The sequence below is a fragment of the Arvicola amphibius genome, chromosome 11, assembly GCF_903992535.2.
Source record: "Arvicola amphibius chromosome 11, mArvAmp1.2, whole genome shotgun sequence".
Taxonomy (NCBI): Eukaryota; Metazoa; Chordata; class Mammalia; order Rodentia; family Cricetidae; genus Arvicola; species Arvicola amphibius.
In genome coordinates, this window is record NC_052057.2 from 20,557,311 (window position 1) to 20,579,873 (window position 22,563).

A 22,563-nucleotide genomic window follows, 5' to 3' on the forward strand; every position below is an offset into this window, starting at 1 on the left:
AGATAGAAACAGGGGCAGAGACCCACCTTGGAGCACTGGACTGAGCTTCCAAGGTCCAGTTGAAGAGTGGAAGGAGTGAGAATATGAGCAAGAAAGTCAAGACCATGAGGGGTTCATCCACTAAAACAGTTTGCCTGAGCTAATGGGAGCTCACTAGCTCCAAACTTGACTGGGAGTGAATGAGCATGGGATCAAACTAGTCCCTCTGAATGTGGTTGACATTTGGGGCAGACTGAGGGGCCACTGACAGTGGCACTGGGATCTGTCTCTACTGCATGTACTGGCTTTTTGTGATCCTTTTCTCTTTGGATGTATGCCTTGCTCAACCTAGATGTAGTAGGGAGGGCCTTGGACTTTCCGCAGGTAAGGGTGCCTTGCCCTTTCTTAGGATTGGAAGGAAGTGGGGTGGGAGGGTGTGTGGAGGGAGTGGGAAGAGAGGAGGGAGTGGGAATTTGGATTGGTATTTTTTAAGTAATAAAATAATAAAAAATGAAAAGAAACATTAGATGACAATTTTTACAATGCATAATTCCCTAAATACATTTAGTATGTAAAATATGTTGGTGCAAAATCAATCACACAAAGCAGGGCTCCTTTCACATTGGCTCATTTATTTTCACAATGCCACAAAGAAGTTCCAAGTCTTTACAATTCTTTACCTGCTTCTCATTTTTTTTTAAAAAAAGAAAAGCCCTAGAATATCAAATCATGTTTTAAAAAAACTTTAACTGAATTATTTTAAGTTATGACAATGATAGAATATGCCAGTCAATCAAAATTCCAAACTAATAAACCTTTAAAGTAAGACTGGACATCACTGGATCCCACCACTTTCACAGCTGTTCAGGCTGAGCAACTGTCACTAATGCCAGTGCCATCACCAATGCCACTCACGCTCAAAAGGCGTGTGTTCAAGTTTAAAACCAGACTCCACCAGCTTTTTAAAACCATTCACAATGGCGAGTGTGTTGAAAACTCCAGTGAAATCCGCCAGCCTGGTGCCAAGTGCACAGTCTTCTAGCTCTAGAGCACAGACATTCTGCAATTACGCGGCTGCGCCAATTTATAAGCAACTAATACATCTTAAATTGTTAGTAATATAATAATGTTATAAATAGTTTACTTTCTCCTTTTCCTTATAATTTTTATATTCATGCATCTCATTTATTTGTTTAGTAGACTACTAAATTCTGGATGTAAGCATAAAATAAAACAGAGATGAGTGTGGATAAAACAGCTGAATTTTACTAGATGTCCAAGACAGTTAAAGCCATTAACTAGGAGACAAAGTCAATCTAAGGCAAACATGGAGAAAGTTGGATCTGACTTTAGATTCTTCATAGTTTGACCTGTCCAGTACACATGAACACCCATGGCCCAAATTCTGAATGTCTATGTGCCATAAAGCTAACTGTGTCATAAATGGAATGTCCATTACTTGAAGAAAGGCCCCTCTGATGCTAAACTTTACAAGATGTGCAGTCTGGAGTGATAGGCAATCATATTAACAAGGTTAAGACCTAGTCAAAAATATATATATATTTACACATAAATAATAACCTCTAAGGAACTTGAGTTTAAATGACAGTGTCTATCAGCAGAGGACCTGGGCTAGCAGTGCTGCAATCTTAGTCAAAGGGCAACATTGCATCAGTTTTCTTCAGCCCATCACTAGACTATCTGCCTGTTAGCTCAAGACCACAGTAGATTCCACTTTAGGCGTCGCACTGAGGCACTGCCTGAATGCACTCAAGGTATTCCAGTAGTCAAGAGTTAGGAGGCACCAACGCCTCCCCCTAAATTAAGCTCTTTAACTTCCACTCACAAATCCAGGGCTCTTCCACTTCATCCCTGTCTGTTACCATGGCCACAATGTAACTGCTATTCAGTTTCTATTTCTACTAAATCATTCTTATTATCAACCATAAGTTTCTTTTAAAACTCTGGAACAATATGAAAACATTAAAAATATGTTTAATTTTGTCTTTCAAATACAACAAAATTCTGATATATGATGTTAAGGTGATTCAATTACTAGACAAATGATCTGTTTACATAATACATACTTTGTAAAGAGGTTTCACTGAATTTTTCTTTAGTGAGGTGAGTTTCAACTGTTCTAAAAACAGTAAATTAGCTCATTACTTGTGTGTGAATCTAAAGTATGTCCTTTATGAGAATATCTGTAAGCCAAAACAAAACATTAGGCAGATGGTATTAAAAATAATGCTAACAGGTATACTAAGCAACAAACTTGTTTAACATACATCTGCTCAGATTTTTAGTTTAGTATAAAGGCCCATTGATCAATTCATTAGATTGGTCAAGGAAAGACATCTGAACTACACAATGGGATTTTAAAAGCAGTTGGTTTTGTTGTTCCTGATAATCATTCACTCATACACACACATTCCACACCCCACACATAAGCACTAGAGCGCACATATGCGCATGCACACACACAGGTACACACACACACACACACACACACACACACACACACACGGTAGAGCACTCTGGATATTGGATTTCCTCCCATCATCCTGTATAATTTACTGTTCACAATCTGCAGTGTTTTGAAAACTATATATTAAACATGACCAAATTAGGGCTATCTGATAAACTTTTATAAATTAGTTGGGAACTTCAGGTGTTTCCAAGAAAACTGACGTTAAAACTATAAAACAATGAAAATTCATATAAAAACACAAGTTTAACACACATCTTGAAAAAAACTCAAGTTGTAACTCAATTGTGTATTTTCCCAAACATGACCAAGAAAAGAGTTACAAGTAGTAATGCCACGTCAAGAAGAACAAACAGTTAACGGTGGGCTCGGGGAAGCTACACAGCGTCATTGCACGCCACAGGTGTGCACAATTGAGCATGTGCCAGCAATGGAAAAACTGTCTTGCACTGAGGTTTTCCAAGAGGTACAACGAGCCTGCCAAGAAACATCTGGTCTGTACTAACAGCTTGCTGTCTTCAGTACAGGCCTTCATAATGTCAGTCACGCTGCTCTTGCAAAATCCCTTAGTGTCTGAAACAAAGAGAAAAGAAGGCTGTATTTTAGTAGCCACTGTGACACCAACTCCTAGGAAGCTAGCGGCTGACAGGACAGAAAATGATACTACTAAGCAAGAGCTAACCAAGCCTCTTCACATTTACATATCTGCTCATCAATTTTCTAAAGTATGTTAAAAAATAATCTGCGTTTAGGAACTAATTATTTGAAAGTAAGAAGCTGTGCATCTATAAACTATAGTAAGACATCAATTCTGGCTACAAGGAGTTCAGAGTTTGAAAGACATCCCTCTGTTTCCTCTTAAGTGGGAAACCAAAGTGATAATATATGTAGCATCTACTAGCATTTGTGGTAAGAGTTAAAGGAAAGCTACAAATAGCTACTGTATTTTTAAACTACTTACAAAATAGTTTTCAGCGCTGATAGGTAGGGCTATGATCGATGATGTGGTATTGAATCCATGTGCACATTGAGTTTCATTTCATTGTCAAGAATTTGGACAAGTTGTTGCATGGACGGAAGATGACCAGATTCCAGCTTAGACCATACCGGCACATCTACAAAAACAAACAGCCAGCACCCCACCCCACCCCAAAAAAACATTAATGTAATCCCACGATAGACATTGACCCCACAAATACTTATTGACTTTCATTCACAATTAGGGGCTACAAAAGCGCAATGCTTCTTCCTTTTTGGGGGCTTTCACGGCAGCAAAGGAACCACTGGGCATCACAGATGTCAGCACAGAATTATACGCATGCTGGAAGACTGAAACCAGACGCTGCAGTGCCAGGAGGAGCACAATCACCAGCCTTTCCTGCTGACTGCCAGGGAAGCACAGCAGGTAAGCTAGGCCTAAAAAGGTAACGCTGAGCCACTAAGCTTGAGTAAAGGTTCATGGCAGTAGAAACCTGCAGAGGTAAGAAGCAGTGTGAAGGCTAAAAAGGAGAGTGTGCCTGCACAGGCCGCTGTTATCAGGAAGTATTGCAAGGGAAACCGAGAGGCAGAGAAATTTGCATTGGGGTACAAACTGCAGCAAACCAGAGTTAAACATTTTTTCTAGGGAAGCGTATGTCACAGTCATTCAGCTCACACAGCAACCTGAGGCAGGAATGGGAACACACTTTAAACCCGGGCATACAACTGTGTTCAGAGGAAACCATCAGACAGGCAACAGGATACGAGATATAGGCCACAGTCAGCTGACCCCTACACTAGATTTTACAGGACTTCTGCTCATGCTGAATACACTGGCATTTATCTTGAAAAAGAACTTAAGGGGTTTTAGACACTCAGGGGACACAAGGAAAAAAGTCACTGAAAAAAAAAAAGCAAACAACCAAGCAAACAAAAGAACCCACGCTGGACAGTGGTGGTGCATGCCTTTAAATCAGCACTCAAGAGACTGAGGCAGGCAGATCTCTGTTGAGTTCGAGGCCAGCCTAGGCTACAGAGCAAGTTCAAGACAGCCAGCACTGTCACATAGCTTGTGTCTTAAAAAACAAAACAAGAAAAGTAAAAAGTCATCGTTAAAGGTATGTTCACCAGCCGGGGGTCATGTAACAGACTAGGATGCTAGCAGGGAAAATTAGCAGACATGGGTTTGTAAGCAATGTGGGAGACAGAAGTGCGAGGTCAGGGTGGAGGGAGCAATGGAAGGCTATCCGAGGTTTCCAGGCAAATTAGCAGGAAAAATGACGGAACAATTAAATGAACAAAAAAATCCCAGAGGAGAATAGAAGCAGCACCTAGGATCCAGAGGAGGTAGCTAAGAGCTTTATTTTTAAGCAGGTTATGTTAAAGATTCCCAAGTAAAGCACTCCAAACAGACCCGCAGTGCCCTAAAACGATACACTCAGGAACTACACTCGTTTTATTTTAAAGCCTGGAGTTTTTTAAAACATGGGAGTCAAATCATCTAGAATTTCTAGACCCTCAGGTAGCAACTAAGATTCTTTTCTAAATTTCCAGTCTCTATCATATAAACTCACTATATGGACATTAAAAGCCTGTTGTTAGTAAGCACGTGCCCATCACAAGTACACAACACTCAGAACCTACCATTTAACGTGATCTCAAATGCACCCGTCGACATACACTGGTTCTCAATCATGTTGCTCAAGAAGAAAACCATCATACATGCATAAACCTAGAAGCCAAACAGCACAAAATATAAGACACCTTCATTTCATAGAAAGTTTCAGCCTTAATTTGATAGCACTTTCTTTTAATATAATTTAAAAGTGTCCACACAAAATATAATCTCACAAATCATCTACATACCAGGAAAAATGCATAGCTCTTTACATGTTAAAGAACTTACAGATACCATTCTTATTATTTATAGAATTTCTAAAATGTCTCAATAACTGAAGTTAAATAAAAAAGAATACCAAATTTAGAATGGCTCATTTTACAAATTTTATGATGTAAAATGTCTCACAAGAGAATAGTGTTGCGTGCAACCACCAGCAACTTTACATATATTACATACAACCTACTTAAATTTTAAAAAAATCTTAAAATCATCTGTAGGCTTGGACTGCCCTAACACATAAGGGAAAATGTCCTGTGTCTGCCTTCGTAAGAGCAGTGACGCAATCGTCAGCAACTTTATAGGACACACAACCTATGTAAGCTTAAAAAAACATTTTAAAACCATCTGTAGACTTAGACTGCCTTAGCACATAAAAGTACATGCATTCACCCTTCAAAGGCAAATCTACCCTTTTCAAAAAGAGAGTAGAAGCGCTTTAATTTAGTAAAATTACTGGACAGAAAACTGGGTATAGTGAAGGCATAAACTCATAACACACTGTTTCAGAAAGTCAATGCCCATAAGGGAAAGAAAGTTTGCCTGACTATTCTCTTTGAGCCAGGCGGTGTTTGACAGGTTTTATGGGAACACAGAAAGCGTTGCCACAAAATCTGTATCTTTATCTCTTGGCATTTCCATGATCAACTAAGAATAATGGCAAGCATAGCTCTGTGCTATCCATATGTGAGCACAGCACAGAACACGTTAAAACTGAACTGCAAGCCATGTCTAGTGAACAACGGGACAGATGATCTCTCCCAGAGACAGCTAAGGATGTCTATGTTAACAAATGCCTGTTCTGGAAGAACCAGCGAACAGGAGTCTGCTAAGGGTGCCAGAACTAAAGGGCAAAGCCATAGCACTCCCCAGAGAACTTTGCTTCATAAGGGAAGCAGCCAAAACACTCCCGTTCAAGAGAAATAGAATTAAATCCATTTCCAATAATGGTGGGTGACTCAGGAAAAAAAAAATTTAAGTACAAAGATTTAAAAATAAGACTAATTGGCAGAGGGTCACAGGGCACAGCAATGCAACAATAAGCTTGCCCACTTGGCTGAATAACTAAGAAAAGCCCAACATTGAGAAAGACTAACTTCTCCTTTCTCTATACTACGCATGCTTCCCTAAACACTCTGGACTTCCCCCAGTGTCTGGGCTTCCTAGGTCTTTCTCTAGTGACCCTCTTTACCACGGCTGCCCACCAAGCATGGCTCTGACGCCACACCAGCTTAAACGTCATGGCTTTTCCTTCTCTCCTCCAGGCGGCTGCTGAGGTTTCACAGCTTCTTTCTCTTTTGAATGCTTATAAAATTGTCCCTGCTCTTGTAAGTTAAACTCTTATAAGTTAAACACACATGCACACGCACGCACAGAGTCACCACAACCCAAAAGCCCCAGTCACCAAAGCCACATACCTTATTTTCTTGGCCCCACTGCCAGATGCTAGGAGCTTGCATGCCGAAAAAAGCAAAAGGATCCTTGCCAACAATTATTAAGCCTATTAATACTAGTTTGAAGACTGACAGGAAAGATGCTATATGTCTAGCAAAAGAAAAGAAAAAAGTTAATCAGAAACTACAATTTCTTATCTATTCTGGAATTTAAAGTAATCAAACTTTATGTGAAAACATTTTCTGGATATAAAATCCAAGTTATTAATTGCATTAAATTTAGTATCACTGGTTTTCTAGGAAATTTGGGGGACTTGAGGTAGTTCAGGGGTAAAAGGCATACTCAGAAGGTGCGGCAGCCTGGACTCAATCTCAGACTAACTTCCCGACATGAACTGCATGAGGAGACACCTCTTTAAATGCCCTCATCCCACTGCTGTTCACAAAGCAGAGCTCTCTGTTCATTACTATAAGAACGAAGAAGTTACACGACCCAGCGAGGCAAATGAGGCATTTACAAACCGTGTTAGCTGAAAGGCTGTCCTCAAACCACTGAAATTCACTCACCTATAAATTGGTTGAGGGAGGTAATTCTCTCCTTCGATGCGGATGTCTGGGTACCGCTGGCTAATAACCCGCATGTATTCCTCAAACACCCGCCTGTACCCTCAGGATACACTGCCAAAAAAAATGTTTCCATTTAGTATTTTGAGTGAATCTAGACTTAAAGTCAAAGAAAGTGTAAATATTAACAGATTAAAAATTTTTTAGAATCCACCACAATTAATGACTGACCCTAGACAATGAACACAGGGAAGTTTTTTCCACCTTATAAATTTTGTGTATTTATGTTCCCAGCAGATAACCAGCCAGCTACAACACTACACTTCATAGTTTGGGGTTAGACAACAGCAAACACCAATCCACATGTCTGCACATCACTCTCACATCAACTGACTCTTTGTAGAGAGTACAAAACGTGTTGACGGAAATGCAAGCTGCGGAAACCCTTTCCCACTGCTCACTGCTTGTGCAGAGCCCTGGAAGTGCGTTTGAAAAGTTCTAAAAACAGGTCTGGACCCAAGGATGCAGAAGGCCTGTGAGAGACTAAACAGGGAAACCGAGGACCCGAGAAGGCTTCCTCCACAGTTTTTCTGACTTACATCCGTATTTCCCCAATAAAATGTGCATATTTCTCTTCTCAGTCCTACTGAAAGATTTTAACTGTACTTCCCTCAAAGATTCTAGTATTAGCCGGGCGGTGGTGGCGCACGCCTTTAATCCCAGCACTCGGAAGGCAGAGGCAGGCGGATCTCTGTGAGTTCGAGGCCAGCCTGGTCTACAAGAGCTAGTTCCAGGACAGGCTCCAAAGCCACGGAGAAACCCTGTCTCGAAAAATCAAAAAAAAAAAAAAAAAAAAAAAAGATTCTAGTATTAAAGGAATAACTTTTTAAAACCTACATTCATTTCTAGAGAAATTCCAAGCTATCTTATAATAGGACTCATTTCTGGAACATGAACAATGGTGGCCAGGGGTTGTGTGTCCTGTAAGTAGGATCCTAACCCTCTGCCATGTGAACTATGAAAACAGGAATGGAGGGAGTAGAAGAAAAAAGAGTGGAAGGAAGTCAGGGGTTTTTTTTTTTTCCTTTTCTTTTTGGCTTTTTTTTTGTAACTGTAAAGGCCTGAGATTGTGGTCATCCCCCTTCCCTTTCCTTCCTTTTTATCCTCCCCAGGTGCTAGGGTCAATCCTTGCTTCTGATAGAAAAGCACTCGAGCTGAGCCATACCCCATAGCCTGCCTAAGTTTTAATCTTAATTAGGAGGCAGTGAGAGGTAAGATACTCGAAAAGGTCTGAGCTTACTGCTAACAGCTATCTGGCTACAATTAGCAGATACAGCAGAGAAAAGTGAAATAGCTGGCACCTAGTTAGGCAGCTATGATAGTCTGCATGTAAGTGGCTTCCATGAGCTCACAGGGAGAGGCTCTATTAGGCTTTGTCTGAAATAGGTATGGCCTTGTTGGAGGACGTGTTACTTGGGGGTGGGCTTTGAGGTTTCCTATGCTCAAGATCCTGCCCAGTGTCTGAGACCAGTTCCAATTGCCTTCTGATCAAGATGTAGCCAGCACCATGTTTGCCTGCATGGCGTCATGTTCCCTGCCAGGCTGATAATGGACTGAACCTCTGAAACTAAGCAAGTCACTCCTATTAAATGTTTTCCTTATAATAGTTGCTATGGTCACGATGTCTTCACAGCAACAGAAACCCTAACTAAGACAGCAACTAAACTGGTAGAGATGAAAAACCAGTAAGCCTTTTTGACATAGCATGGGAAAGGCTTTTCTAGAATTCCTAAGTTTCCAGTTCCATGGTGTGCATGACTTCTCCCCACACACATTGCCACTGAAGACTAGGGCCGTCTCTCACTGTCCTCTGGAACGCCCAGAGCACACTGAAACATTTCATGAGTGTTAATAGGTCCGACTTATTTAAAGAACCATGAAAGTGAGAATCAGTTTTAACATGTTTGTAGATAGAAGTATTTAGTTTATATATAACGAAAATGTTAGGGAAACCTTTCAAGTCTGCTTATTTTCCAACCAAATCTTTCCTGACCCTAAATTCTACAGTCTGCCCTAAAGCACTCTACAAATGCTCTGTCATACCTGCCTGTTTTCAGGTAAGAAACCCTTAATTTGCTCAGCTCTGTTCCCCAGTCATCAACTATCACACACACAGCCCTCTTCTCATACAAATCCGTGCTAGTCCATCCATCCCCAGCCTCAAGCCAACTATGAACTCTTCTGCTTACTCCACCTGGTTCAGACTAAGCCTCCCACAGGTGGTTGAAATGTGAAGACTGAGGTCTAATTCGAACCTTCTGAGCACTGCCAGCAGGAAGGCACAGCTCACCCGTGCTCCTTCTCCTCCCATCCCACACACGGTTCCTAGGAATCTCCAGCACACAGCCAGCTGACTCCAGTCACGTGTGCGTTGTACTGTTAGCAGTCTATTTTATACGGAGTATTATAACAGTTCCTGTCAGCTCACTGTTTTCCAAATAAATGACTTTTCTGAATTGGATATTCCAAAGGGTAAGTACAGGGCCTGCGGTGCATCAAAAAACAAAAAAGATCTGGTCAGGATGACTCAGCAGGCAAAGGTGCCCACAAGAGAGTGAACATGTGAACACGCACACATTACAATTTTTAAAAAATGTTTTAAGCTAAAACCACACTGGGATAAATGCAGAATTGATCAAAAATAGCTCTTTAACCACAAACAAGACAAGAAGATGGGCAAAATACAGTTACCACTTTCAATTCTTATTCTCTTTTGACGTCTCATGAAAACTGATGTGAGCAAGTCCGAGAACAAAGCAAGCCTGTTAAGTTTTGCCTTCCATTTTACACGTGAGCCGACTCAGAAAAGGTGGGCTGACCTGCTCGTAGTCATCAGACTAACAGAGGACAGAACCAGATGAGAAACATATCTGACTCCACAGTCAATTTTATTGTCCTCAAAGGACAATAAAGTAAGGATTTTCAGGCTAAAAAGACTGACAGACACAAAAAAGTTTCATGAGCTAGTGAGGTGGCTCGGCAGGTAAAAGTGCTTGCCACACAAGCTGATGACCGTGTTCAATCCCTGAACCCACGCTGAAGATAAGCAACTCTAAGGCTGTCCTCATGACCGCCACATAAACGTGCACACACACCTCCTCGATAATAAATAAGAATCTTAAGAAGCACTGAGGGAAGGCTGCTAAACGTGGACCCACGCATAGAGTTAGGAAATGCGCTCTCCAACTACCAACAGGCAGGTCCATTAACATTCTGTCACAGTACCCACTCTGGCCTAATGAGAACACCTGCACTGACTATCCAGCTACCCCTGTACGCTGAAAACCACCATGCAAAAGGGACACAGGATATGTAGAAAAATGACTACAACAGTACTTTAAATGATTACATTTCTCAGTCTCCTGAAGGAGTTTACCATCTCATTTGAGAGAGACAAATGTACAGCAGACACTGGGGAACAACTGTAAGGAAACACACGAGTCCACAGTGCAGTGCGTAGATCAAACACGTGTGTTAAAGTGAGAATGTAGCTGGAATTTCACTGGTATATATAATTTTCTACCCCTCTTTTCTCAGGCCATAACCTATCTGGATTTAACCTTTATGAAAAAATAATCTCTACTCTCTCCTTATTAGCAAAATTGGCAATAATAAGCATGGGCCCAGGTCCCACCTTAACTGGACATCACGGCTGAACTGAGTAGTAGAGTCATAACAGGAAGGTAACTCCCCACGGATTACACAACCACCTTCCAAATGAACTGTCAAGGTGAGAGACCGTGTGACACACATGGAAGGGAGAACCTGCCTGTGTGGCACAGATGATAAGTTTAACAAAAGAAGTTTTGTGCCCTCTGAAAGAAAGCACTGTGATTTCAGGACAAAGAACAATGACAAAACAGTTTTCTCAAAATTCTACATCCACAACTTCAAAACTGTGAGTTGAGATGATCCGGCCTCACAGACTCTCCAGCCAAGACTTCAGATAAACGCTACACTTTCCAATCACACAGAGAATAAACAAAAAATAATACAGCTCCTTCTCCCAGGACTTGATAATTATCCCATTTTTCTCAGAGTCCCCCAAAGATTCTGTTGTCCACAAACAACATGGTGCCCACATTCCTAAGAGGTGTGTGGGGGGGTAACTTTTGGTCACTCAGTGGGTTATGGATATTTGCCATCATCGGGGGGGAGGGCTGGTTCCAAGTTGTTATTGGTAATGGGAAGAAAAAAGCTGAACAAAGGAAATTAGATTCAAGAATCTCTTCCTAAAGGAAAAGGGGAAAATATAGTATAGAAATAACGAGAAGGTGGATTGTTGAGTCTACTTTTGAAAAACCACTAGTCTCAAATATTTTACAATACATTGGTATGGATTTTGTACACTGCTACAAATTTAAGGCTATTCTGTTCCACTGTGTAAATGTTTCTACTCTTGTTTACGGTACTGAACCTATGCAGCTCATTTACTACATTTCACACCTCACAGAAGTCTCTAAGACATACACGCAGGGACCCCACGTTTTTACACAAACTCCATGTTATTTAAATCATCATAATTAGAGATCATAATGCACTTTAGATGTTGTTTTTTTCAGTAATAACACTACTATTCACAGAAGCAATTAAACAATTAAAGTTCCTAGTACTTTTTAACATATAGTATTGCATAAAACATTTTCCTCTATGAAGAGAGACCAAACAAAACTCTCATCTTTCTTCATAGCCAGGCTCACTCTCGCACACCATCCAAACAAGAAATTCTCATTTTGTTAATTTTGCTCAGTTGTACATGTGAAATTTTAAACTTCCTCTCCATGGAATCACTCTCTCATCCAAAGACAACTGTTGCTTTGGTTTGTATATTGTTCAAAATTTATGCAGAAAATGATCCTGCATAAGTTGGCTCTTGAAAAGTCGTCCTGAGTGACTGTCCATTTGGGCGTTATCATTGACATGCCAGAATGTTCATGTGTTCAAATCTATGGTAGCTCACTGTCTGCGGAAATATGGGGGTGCATATCAACGGATCTGTTGACCAACAGTCTCCATCAGCTTAACTAGGTAAAGGGATGTCTTGATGTCCTTCATGTAACCAGAGATCACTTTAGTGTTGTAGGTGGTGTTTTTCATTTTACTGAGGTTTGATCATGAGAGGTAGACAGCTCTTTGCATAAATCTTAATTCATCACTGAAAAAAAGACTGATCACAGAGAGTACAGAGTCACACAGAAACAGAAATGTAGTGACCCCAGCATAACCTTCAAACAAGTGTAAGATGGTAGTGTGTCAACTTCAGACCAATAATTACCAGTAGTGTCAGAATCACTTGGAAGCACCGCCACCTTGAGCTTCCTTCCTTACAGGTCTTTTATAACTTCATTGTCAGTAGAACTGGTAGAATTGTCTCTGGAATCATCAAAAAAAGATGTAACCTGCATCTTTGATCTCACTAGGAGTATCTGATAAGTTATTGTCAAATACTTCCAGAAGTATATCAGTTTCATCGGTTTCCCTCCTTTTTCTGAGTGAGGACATTTTTAAAAGCATCAGGAGCTTGAAGACAAAGACTATCCAAATGACCAAAATACAATGTAACTGCAATGCTTTATGGGTTCGCACAATTATATAGTTCTTTATAGACTAACCTGCACAGTTCCACCAACGAAATTGCTTCATTCAATGGGGGCAAGAGAGTGTGCTGACATCTAAGGCCCATAACAGATGGACCATGGTGCATGAAACATGAGGACACTTGTGAGCAATATGAAATGTGTTTAAAATGTAATGCAAGGTTATAGTCCTTAAAAGCTATTATTATAAACCATTTAAGATGATTAAGAAGTAACAAACTTGTATACATGTTAGGTATGTTTTCAAGGTCATAAAGAAATATATTTTAAGGCTTTTCATGACAGTAGGACACATCTGCTCCTAGCAGCATCAATTTATTTCAGATATTCTAAGGCCTGTAAATTGAAGAAGATCGATGGCCCCAACGTTAGAGAGAAACTTGGGGTGACTATTCAGGCAGACAGATGTCTCTCTGTTGTTTCTATAGTTTTGGAAGTTATTTGCTCTACACTTTTGTTACTCAGGCAATATTAAATCCTTCTTGAGTTACTGATGTAGTTGAAGATGTGATGTGGGATTCCCTTCTGTATGCTGTGAATATGGTTAATTACCACTGGTTAATAAAGAAGCTGGTTTGATCAACAACCATGCAGAATAGAGTCAGGCAGAAAATCCAAGCAGTGCCACAGGGAGAAAGAAGGCAGAGTCTGGGAGATACCAACAGTCACCAGAGACATAAGATGCCGAAGCATTACCAGTAAACCATGGAGCACGTGGTAATACACAGACTATGAGAAATGGGTTAATTTACATTTAGAGCTAGCCAGTAAGAAGCCTGAGCCTTTGGCCAAATAATCTGTAATAATATTAAGCCTCAAAGTGGTTATTCGGGAATCGGCAGGCAAGAGAGAAACCTCTAGTTACAAAGATGAGATAGTTACAGTTTCCCTTGTTACCAAATTAAAAAAATAAACTCACAAAAGAAAGATAAAGTATATAAGGTTGAAAAACATAACAACTTAAGTTGTTTAAGAAAATGTTTTAAGGCTTAAAGAAAGTTTTAGGATCATAATACAAGTTATGATAGAAAATGGTTTAGGTATAAACCTTTAAATTCATCAAGGTAAGATAGATAATAATGTTATTTTCTCTTCATATGCTAAATATAAATGGACTAGACACTGTGAATGTAAGTCTTACCTGATAATTGCTGTTATTGTATATTTTACTATATTAAAGTTAAAACCTGTTCTTTTTAATTAGCCAAAAAGGGGGAAATGCTGTGGAATATTTGTTTACATTGTAAAAATGTGTCTTTGCCAAGGTGTCTTCTGATTGGTTTAATAAAGAGCTGAGTGGCCAAGAGCTAGGCAGGAGGTACAAGTAGGACTTCTGGGCATAGAGAGAGAAACCACGGTGTGTAAGAGACACTGGGAAACTAGGAACAAGGTGTGTAAGAGACACTGGGAAACTATGAACAAGGTGTGTAAGAGACACTGGGAAACTAGGAACAAGGTGTGTAAGAGACACTGGGAAACTAGGAACAAGGTGTGTAAGAGACACTGGGAAACTAGGAACAAGTTGGAGGGAAAGAAAGAGAGAGAGAGAGAGAACACGAAAGGTAAAAAGCCACGTGGTAGAATGTAGATTAAAGAACACAGGCTAATTTAAGACATAAAAGCTAGTCAGGAATAAGCCTAAGCTATAGGCTGACTTCATAAATAATATGTCTCAGAAAGGCTTGCTACACTCAGAACCTCTGAAAGAGTAAGCCAGAGCTCTTAGCCACTGAACCATCTCTCCAGCCCCAGATGTCTAAAAAGAAATCCTGTGAGATTTAGGCAGTACAGGTTCATCAGGGTCCGAGGGTAACAGGAATAACGATAGTGGTACAATGAAATCTGGAAGCTTGGTTTAGTGGCATGGAGGCCAAGAACATAGCATCCTCAAGTATAAACCACTCTGAGCTAAGCAGAGGCCAGCTGGGTAACAACCTACCAGACTGGAACCATCATCTCCATTCCAACAAAGGGCTGGGGAGGACAGGTGTCACAGAACCAGCTAAAGCAGAACAGAACAAGTTCTACCCATTTTAGTTTTTTAACAGACAAAAGTCTACCATTCGCACACTAACATTCTCTAATGGACAGGTCTTCATAGCCAAGACGGTCTCTCTTTAAAAACAAACAAACAAACAAACAAATAAATAAATGATAAGGCACAAAACAAAGCAAAACTGGATCCATGCTTTGATTCCAGCACTCCAGAAACAGAGACAGGTGTGAGTTGAAGGCCAGCCTGGTCAACTTAAAGAGTTCCAAGAAAACCAGTGATAGCTTGGAAACCACTGTTTCAAACACACACACACACACACACACACAAAACAAAAAGAAAGAAAAGACCTCAAAGATTATGGGGGGGGTCAAAATAAAACAGCAGAAACAAAAAGACTCAAAATAAGAGTCTACGCTAGAAGCTGATCTGCAGGGCTGGAGAGACAGGCCAGAGAGCACACACCATTCATCATTCTGCAGCTCAGCATCTCGACTGCTCTCTACACTGTGTCTGTGGAGTCCACGGGGAGCTCAGTGGCAGGTGCTCATTTAGACATAATAAAATGGCACAGCATTTGCATAGGCCCTGCACACCTCTTCCTGTATGCATGAACGCATCTGTGGATTACGTTAGTGGTCGAATCAGTGGAACAGTGTGTCCTCTGTTGGAGGACACCAGTACAGTGCAATCACTACGCCATACCCTGCAGATACTTTCAATCTGAGACGGGCAAATCCACGGATGTGGACCTCACAGATACAGAGGGCCAAATGAAATTCACCACCTCAGCCTGCTAAATTACCTACTTTTAGAAAACCTCTCTAACCTCTTTCTATTTCCGAGTTCCATCACCTCTCAGCTGGACAACTCTAAAGAGCCCTTTCCCTCATAAATATATTCCCTTCCATTCTTATCCTCTGAAAAAAATTTCCACACTAAAACTAGTTGGCCTCTCTTAAGCTAACTGGAACCTCAAGGATCTATGCTACATATTCATTAAAGTAAATAAAGGCCTTGGGCTTCTCAGGAAAGTGTATTTTCCTTCAATAAGGCCATGGCTTACTAAGCCCTACAGAAAAGATCTATCATTAGATCTCTGTTCATGGGGTGAGCAGATGACTCCATTTTGAAAGTACTTGCCAAGCAAGCATAGGGACTTGAGTTCAATCCTTAGCACTAAGAACAGAAGAAAAAAAAAGCAAGAAATGACAGTGTGCCCCAGGTCCCAAGACCTTGTCTCAAAAACAAGATGGGGCTCGTGAGGTTCTGAGGAAGGACACCCACCACCACCAAATTCATTTTTTCAAAGATCTTCCCAATCCAAAACTGGCAGTCTCCTATCAGCAAGACTTTCCCTAACAGAACTTAGCAGAATTGCAATTTTATGTGCTAGTTTGCTACAAGAGAACGGGATTAAGTTCTGTGAACAACATAAAATACCTGAAGAGTAGGTAAAACAGTAGTTTAAGTGTGCAAATATCGAGAGTCAATTAACCAATATGATCCACAATGTCTCCAATTCTGCATTTTACTAATTTTGATCAGTATCAACATATAAATCAGTTTTGGTCTTTTTCTGTGGAAAAGGCGAGTCTGAGCAGGTCTCTTGTAGCATGAATCTTAATTGGCATTAGTGATAAAAATTCATAGTCAGATATAGGGGTTAATGCTGAATATAAGAGAAGCAGAGCAGCTAGCTGCTAGAGAGTTCTTTTATCTCTACCAATGCTCAGACAGGAGCAACACTGTTCTCAAAACTGCATCTCCAGACTGCATCTGTCTCCACTAAACCTCAGACTGTACTGAGCTCCTGTCTCCTCCCTCCTTACATTCCTCTCTGCCCAGCCATATCACACCTGTCTCCACCTCCCTAGTGCTGGGATCACCTTTGTGTGAGCTGTTTCTCTTTTAGATAGATTCAATCTTGTGTAGCCCAAGGCGGTTTTGAACTAACCGGGATCCCTCTGCCTCTTTGATCCCTAGTACTGGGATTAAAGGTGGGTGCCACCACTCCCTGGCCTCTAGTGGCTTAGCTCTGCGCTCTGATCTTCTAAGCTTTATTTGTTAAAACACAGCACTACATTCTCTGGAAGGCAGAGGTGGAGTGACTGGAAGTTGTAAAGCTACTGCCTGACACAGGAGCTGGGAACTTGGGGCTGCAAGCTCTTAACTGAGCTGAGCATCTCTCCAGCTCCCTCCATATTCGGTCAATTTCTTTCTCCTGTACTATGAAAGCAGGGCTGACACAGCACACATTTAAATAAAAATCTAGTTTCACAATACCTGCCTCACTTATCTCATGAAATTGTAGTCAGGAGCTGGCTAATCCTGGAATTATAGCAGTGAATAATTGAATGCTAATTTGAAAAATGTTCTGAAACCTTAATTTCATCTAATCTATTATTATCAGTAACTCAATTGTCTAATGCTCAAGGGAATATTTACTGTAAAGAGTTATAGTCAGTAACCCCTTAAACTGTAGGAACTGTAGAACTGAGTGGATAGTGGATGTTAAATCACACGTAAAAGAAAATAAAAACCCATCATGCCTATGGGCAGCTCCCAGAATACACTGATCCACAGAAGTCTGAGGAAGGACAGTGACACAGATCCTTAGCCAAGGTCTGACTAGAATTTAAACATCCAAACACTCACTATGAAATCACTGACAGATAAAAGTATCTGCTGCTCATTCAACTAACACAACAGCCAGCGCAGAGATACAACAGAACTCAGATACAGAGAACAAATGGTACCGTTTTTTTGGAAGTTTTCCCGGTGGCCCTGTCTAGTACACTGAAATCTTAAACTAGGGTCACAGCAGAAACCGAATGGACAGTTGTGGGAAAGGCACAAGAACACAGACCTTGGTCAGAAGCTTCATCCTTTCTAATTCAGTTCCTTACACAGTGTTGCAGGTCTGTTCTTCTAGCACTGAAGTGGTAGCACCAGAAGGCAGGTGTACTGAGCTACGACTGTTCACGAAAAGGTACTCACGATAAATATGAACACAAAAATCAATAAAACTTCTTTAAAACAGTTAAGTTGAAAAAAGAAGTTTTACGGCACTGAAATTTCAAACGAAATTTAAGGTTTTTTCATGTGTTTATGCTCAGTTCTATTAGTTTCTTCTCCCTTCACAAACCTGCAGGTAAATGTTTTAAAGGAGTCTGTCAAAACCAGAAGCCTAATAGTCATGAACCATGAACAGACGAATCTGTAGGGGAAGAGCAGAAAGCTAGTTTGACAACTTGGTAGGGTGTTATAACAAAGCTGTTTCTGATGTATATATTCTGAAACAACAAAGTGGTGCGGGAGAATTGTCTGTATTCTGTCAATCATGTTAAGCTAATTGGCCAGGCAGAAAGTATAGGCAGGTTAACCAGACAGGAAGTAGAGCCTGGGTGAGATGGGAACAGGAGAATTCTAGGAAGGAGGAAGCCCATTCTTCCCACTCCTGCCCAGACCACCAAAGAAGCAGGATGTGACCTGCCTCACTGAAAAAGGTACTGAACCATGTGGCTAACATAGACTAGAATAATGAGCTAACATAAGTCACAAGAGCTAATATGAAGCCTGAGCTAATGGGCCAATCAGTTTATAATTAATGCAGACTCTCTGTGTGATTTTCTTTGGGGCTTACCGGTTGTGGGAACTGGGCAGGATAGAAACCCCAACGAGCAGGTCCCCCCCCCCCCGTGTTACAACAAAGGGCTTACGATGACTGCAAAACAAACATATCTGTCATTTTAAACAAGTCTGAGCCTAAATTACAAAAAAATACTAATCATCAAAAATTCAACTACAGTAATTATGATGTTTTAAAAAGCTTCAATGCCTGCTTGCCATTCCCCCCACTTGCTGTCATTTTGTTGAGACAGGGACTGGGGTAACTCAGGTTGGTTTCTGACCTATGTAGCCAGGGTTGATCTGGAATATTTGATCCTCCTTGAAGGCGACCGCTAGTTAGTTCTTAGCCGCTTAGCCCCGCTTACCCCTGAAATAATCACACAGAAACTGTATTATTTAAATCACTGTTTGGCCTATTAGCTCTAGCTTCTTATTGGCTAACTATTACATCTTAATTTAACCCATCTCCATTAATCTGTGCACCATCATGAGGTCGTGGCCTACCAGCAAAGTTTCAGTCTGTGGGCTCCATGGCTTCTTCCTGACTCTGCCTCCTTTCTCCCAGCATCCAGTTTAGTTTTCCCTGCCTAGCTCTGTTCCCCTATAGCTCTGATATAGGCCCCAAGCAGTTCCTATATTAACCAATGATGTTCAGAGCATATATACAGAGGGGAAATCCCATATCATCTCCTAACTACTGAGATTATAATCGTCACCAGGCTATGTGTACACTTTTAGAAATCTTAAGAGAAATGCACGAAGTAAAGTTGTAACAAGAATCCAAGTACTGTGTCAGAGAGATTTGGAAACTGGATTGAATTCAATGCCCCTGGTCAACATGGTGGAAGGCGAGAACCAACTCCTGCAAGCTATCCTGTGATTTCTCCATGGGCACTGTGACAGACAAGCATTTACACACACACACACACACACACACCTATATATATATATATATATATTAAAGAATTCCAATGCAAGCAAAAGTACACACAAAAAAAGCAGGAGTTCAAGTTGAAAACTTCAGTCTTTTAATCATTAGCCATCTTTGTAAGCTGGTACAACAGCTACCACTTTCTGAAAAAAGAAAAAAAAAGCACGAGGAGCCATGGGTGTAGGTCAGTGGAACAGCGGCGATCTGTGGCGTGATGAGAAATCCGGGCACACAGTAAAGTTCGCAGGGAATTTTGTCTGTAACCGGGAAGAAATCACCAAATTTTCACGCCAAACTCAAATCCCCGTTTTATTTGCTGATTGTGCGGTTTAAATATCACAAACTGATCTTTCATTTTCAGCTGTTGGCTTCGTCTTCAGTGATTATGCAAAACGATGAAATAAAAATTTAAACTTAAGATTAACTGGTAAACGTTTTGGAAAAGTCGGTTTTAAATGAATTCTGGCCAATAACGGCACTGCAAAGTATCCATATTCTGAAAAGAATTAATCTGACATCCCATCCTGAGAAAACCTCATCTTTTGAGGTTTCACTTTCTCCAGCCTTGTGATTTTTTTTTTTAAAACGGCGCTTTTCAAAGCTTCCTCAACCCTTGTCACCTGAGTAAAAAGGATCCCTTGTTCTGCTTCTAATGCGCAACAAATTCTAATTGACAACAAAGTCAATTACTAAGTGGCGTCGAAAACGGACGGGTTCCCTTCCTTTTATTTTTTCCCCCAATGAATGCACAAGACCTTTCAAAGTCGTCGGACGCCCGGGAGGCGTGCGGGAGCCGCGGAGCCGAGCCGCGGAGCCGAGCCGCGGTACCTGGAGCGGCGGGCTCCACCTCGCGTCCTCCGAGCTCCGCCGCACAGCCCGGCCCGGCTCCGGGCGCGCAGCGATGCGGAGCCCCGCCGCTTCGGCAAGGCCTGCGGCCCCAGCCCGGCACTCCGGAGGCTGCCGGGGACCACGGGCAGGGCCCCGAGGACAGAGAAGACCCGATGCGGCCGGGAGCCGGCGCCGCGCTCTGCCGCCAGGCAACGAGCAGCCCGCTAGGCCGCGAAGCCGGGGGTCGCCGCACGTACTCACCAAATTTGGAACTTGAGCAGCGGCCCCGTGGCGTACTGCATCTTTAATCTCTTGCTGGGCACGCCGCCCAGGTTGGCAGAGGCCTCGCTGCGGACCACCGCCGACGCCACCACCAGGAGAAGCAGCAGTAGCCTCATCTTCGTGGAGACAGGCGCTCAAGCCGGCCGCCTTCAGACCGAGACTGCAGCCAGCACCAAACCTAGCCGCGAACCGCTCCCCACTGCGCAGGCGCGCTCCGCCAAGGTCGGCCAGGGAAGCCGGGCTGCGCCTGCGCAGCCGGCGCCCGCGCCCATTGTGGGAAGGAGAGCCGTGACCTGTTTGGCTGCCTTGATCCACCACCATCTTGGATGTCTGCAAACGGTAAGGGTCCAAGGGAGAGAGGGAGAAATTTTGCTGGTGAAATATAAAGAGGGCCGGTAATTGTTTCACTTGGCAGATATGAGTTCTACACTTTCCCCATTTTTTAAAAAAGACATTCCCATACAGCCCAGACTGCTTCCATGTAGACAGCTAGAAGCCTTGAACGCTTGATTCTCCTTCCTCAGTTCCTGAGTCTTTGGATTACAGACCAGTTTATCATCATCTACGGCATTATTAGGGGTTGAACAGTTATTTGAACATGCTAGGCATGGACTGTACTATTGAGCTACACCTCCCAGCTCTTCTACATCCAAGGGCACGCCCAAATGGTTTTGTTGTTGTTGTTGTTGTTGTTGTTTGGGGTCTTGAGACAGAGTTTTAACATAGCTTTGGAGCCTGTCCTGGAAGTAGCTCTTGTAGGCCAGGTTGACCTTGAGCTCACAGAGGTCGGCACGAATCAGCCTCCCAAGTGCTGGGATTAAAGGCGTGTGCCACCACCGCCCAGCTACACCCAAATGTTTTAATGACTTTTCCTTTACTCTTACAATATTGAACTCTCCTAAAAGAATTGAAAACAAATTTTATGTTTCCGGTAAGATGATTACATCTGCTCCAAGATGCAGCTTGATCATCGTAGATTATTAGCTTCATTTGGGGGTTATGGTGATGGTTTGTCCTACAAGGTTCCTGTCGCTTTTGATGTTGGGCCTTTTATCATAAAGATGTTTATTGCTTAGTCGTGTCTCTCCTGGACTCCAAGGTGTCTGCAAGTTAGGACCATTTCTGGGAGCCTTCCTTTGCCAGTTGTAGGAGAACATCTTAGATAAGATTGTTCTATGAACAGTTCCTTTCGGCGTCTTTGTCAGAGAAAGTTTGACATTCCTAAAGTGTCACCTTGCAGAATGTACGCTGGTAGGAAAGAAATAGTTGAGTATAAGATGCTCATTTGTAGTAGGAAGAGGGGGCCCCTTGTTTGTCCCGGCCCCGCTACTCATTACTGGTAGTATAACTGTGGACATTATCTTGATGGGGTTTGGTGGCCCACGCTTTTCAACGCAACACTCAAGGAGGCAGGTGGATCAGAATAGCCAGAGCTACAGAGAGAAACCTTATCTCAATAAGCAACAGAACAAAAAATTGTGCACATTATCTGAAATTCATTGCTGGGCAACTTTTCCTGAAACAATTATTAACTGATACTTATGCTGAAATATACAATTTAGTTCCATAAGTCACAATCTCAAGGATATTTTAATAGTGGGGGAAAGGCTTTTCGTATCATTTCAGTGGGAAAGGAGGATATAGCATTCTATTTAGGGTATCCCTTTATGTGTCTCAACCTCCATCAGCAAACAGGTCAGAGTTTTCAGTGTGGGCTACTTTGAGAGCAGTCAATGTTTGTATCTTCCTCATTTTTTTTCTGTCTCCTTCCCTCCCACAAACAATGGATATATTACTTTTCTACTATCACAAATATATTCTCAATTATTTAAAATGAGGATGGGGTAGGGAATGCAAAAGCACCCTTAGGAATCTAATAAAACCTTTCCTTATAGTTTTTCTTTGATTTAAATGATTTGGGTTTGGATGGTTTGATCTT

At 41.7% G+C, this 22,563-nt stretch overlaps 1 protein-coding gene across 1 annotated transcript; it reads right to left on the reverse strand.

The window, feature by feature from the left end:
• Window positions 1-591: 591 nt before the first annotated feature.
• On the reverse strand, window positions 592-20,813 carry Selenot (selenoprotein T). The gene is made up of 6 exons (XM_038347435.1): window positions 20,604-20,813; window positions 7,304-7,414; window positions 6,761-6,887; window positions 5,090-5,177; window positions 3,429-3,582; window positions 592-3,040 (listed from the first exon to the last, which is right to left on the reverse strand). Exons 1-5 carry the CDS (start codon window positions 20,738-20,740, stop codon window positions 3,458-3,460), a joined length of 588 nt encoding a protein of 195 aa, XP_038203363.1. The 5' UTR covers window positions 20,741-20,813; the 3' UTR covers window positions 592-3,040; window positions 3,429-3,457.
• Between the last annotated feature and the right edge of the window lie 1,750 nt (window positions 20,814-22,563).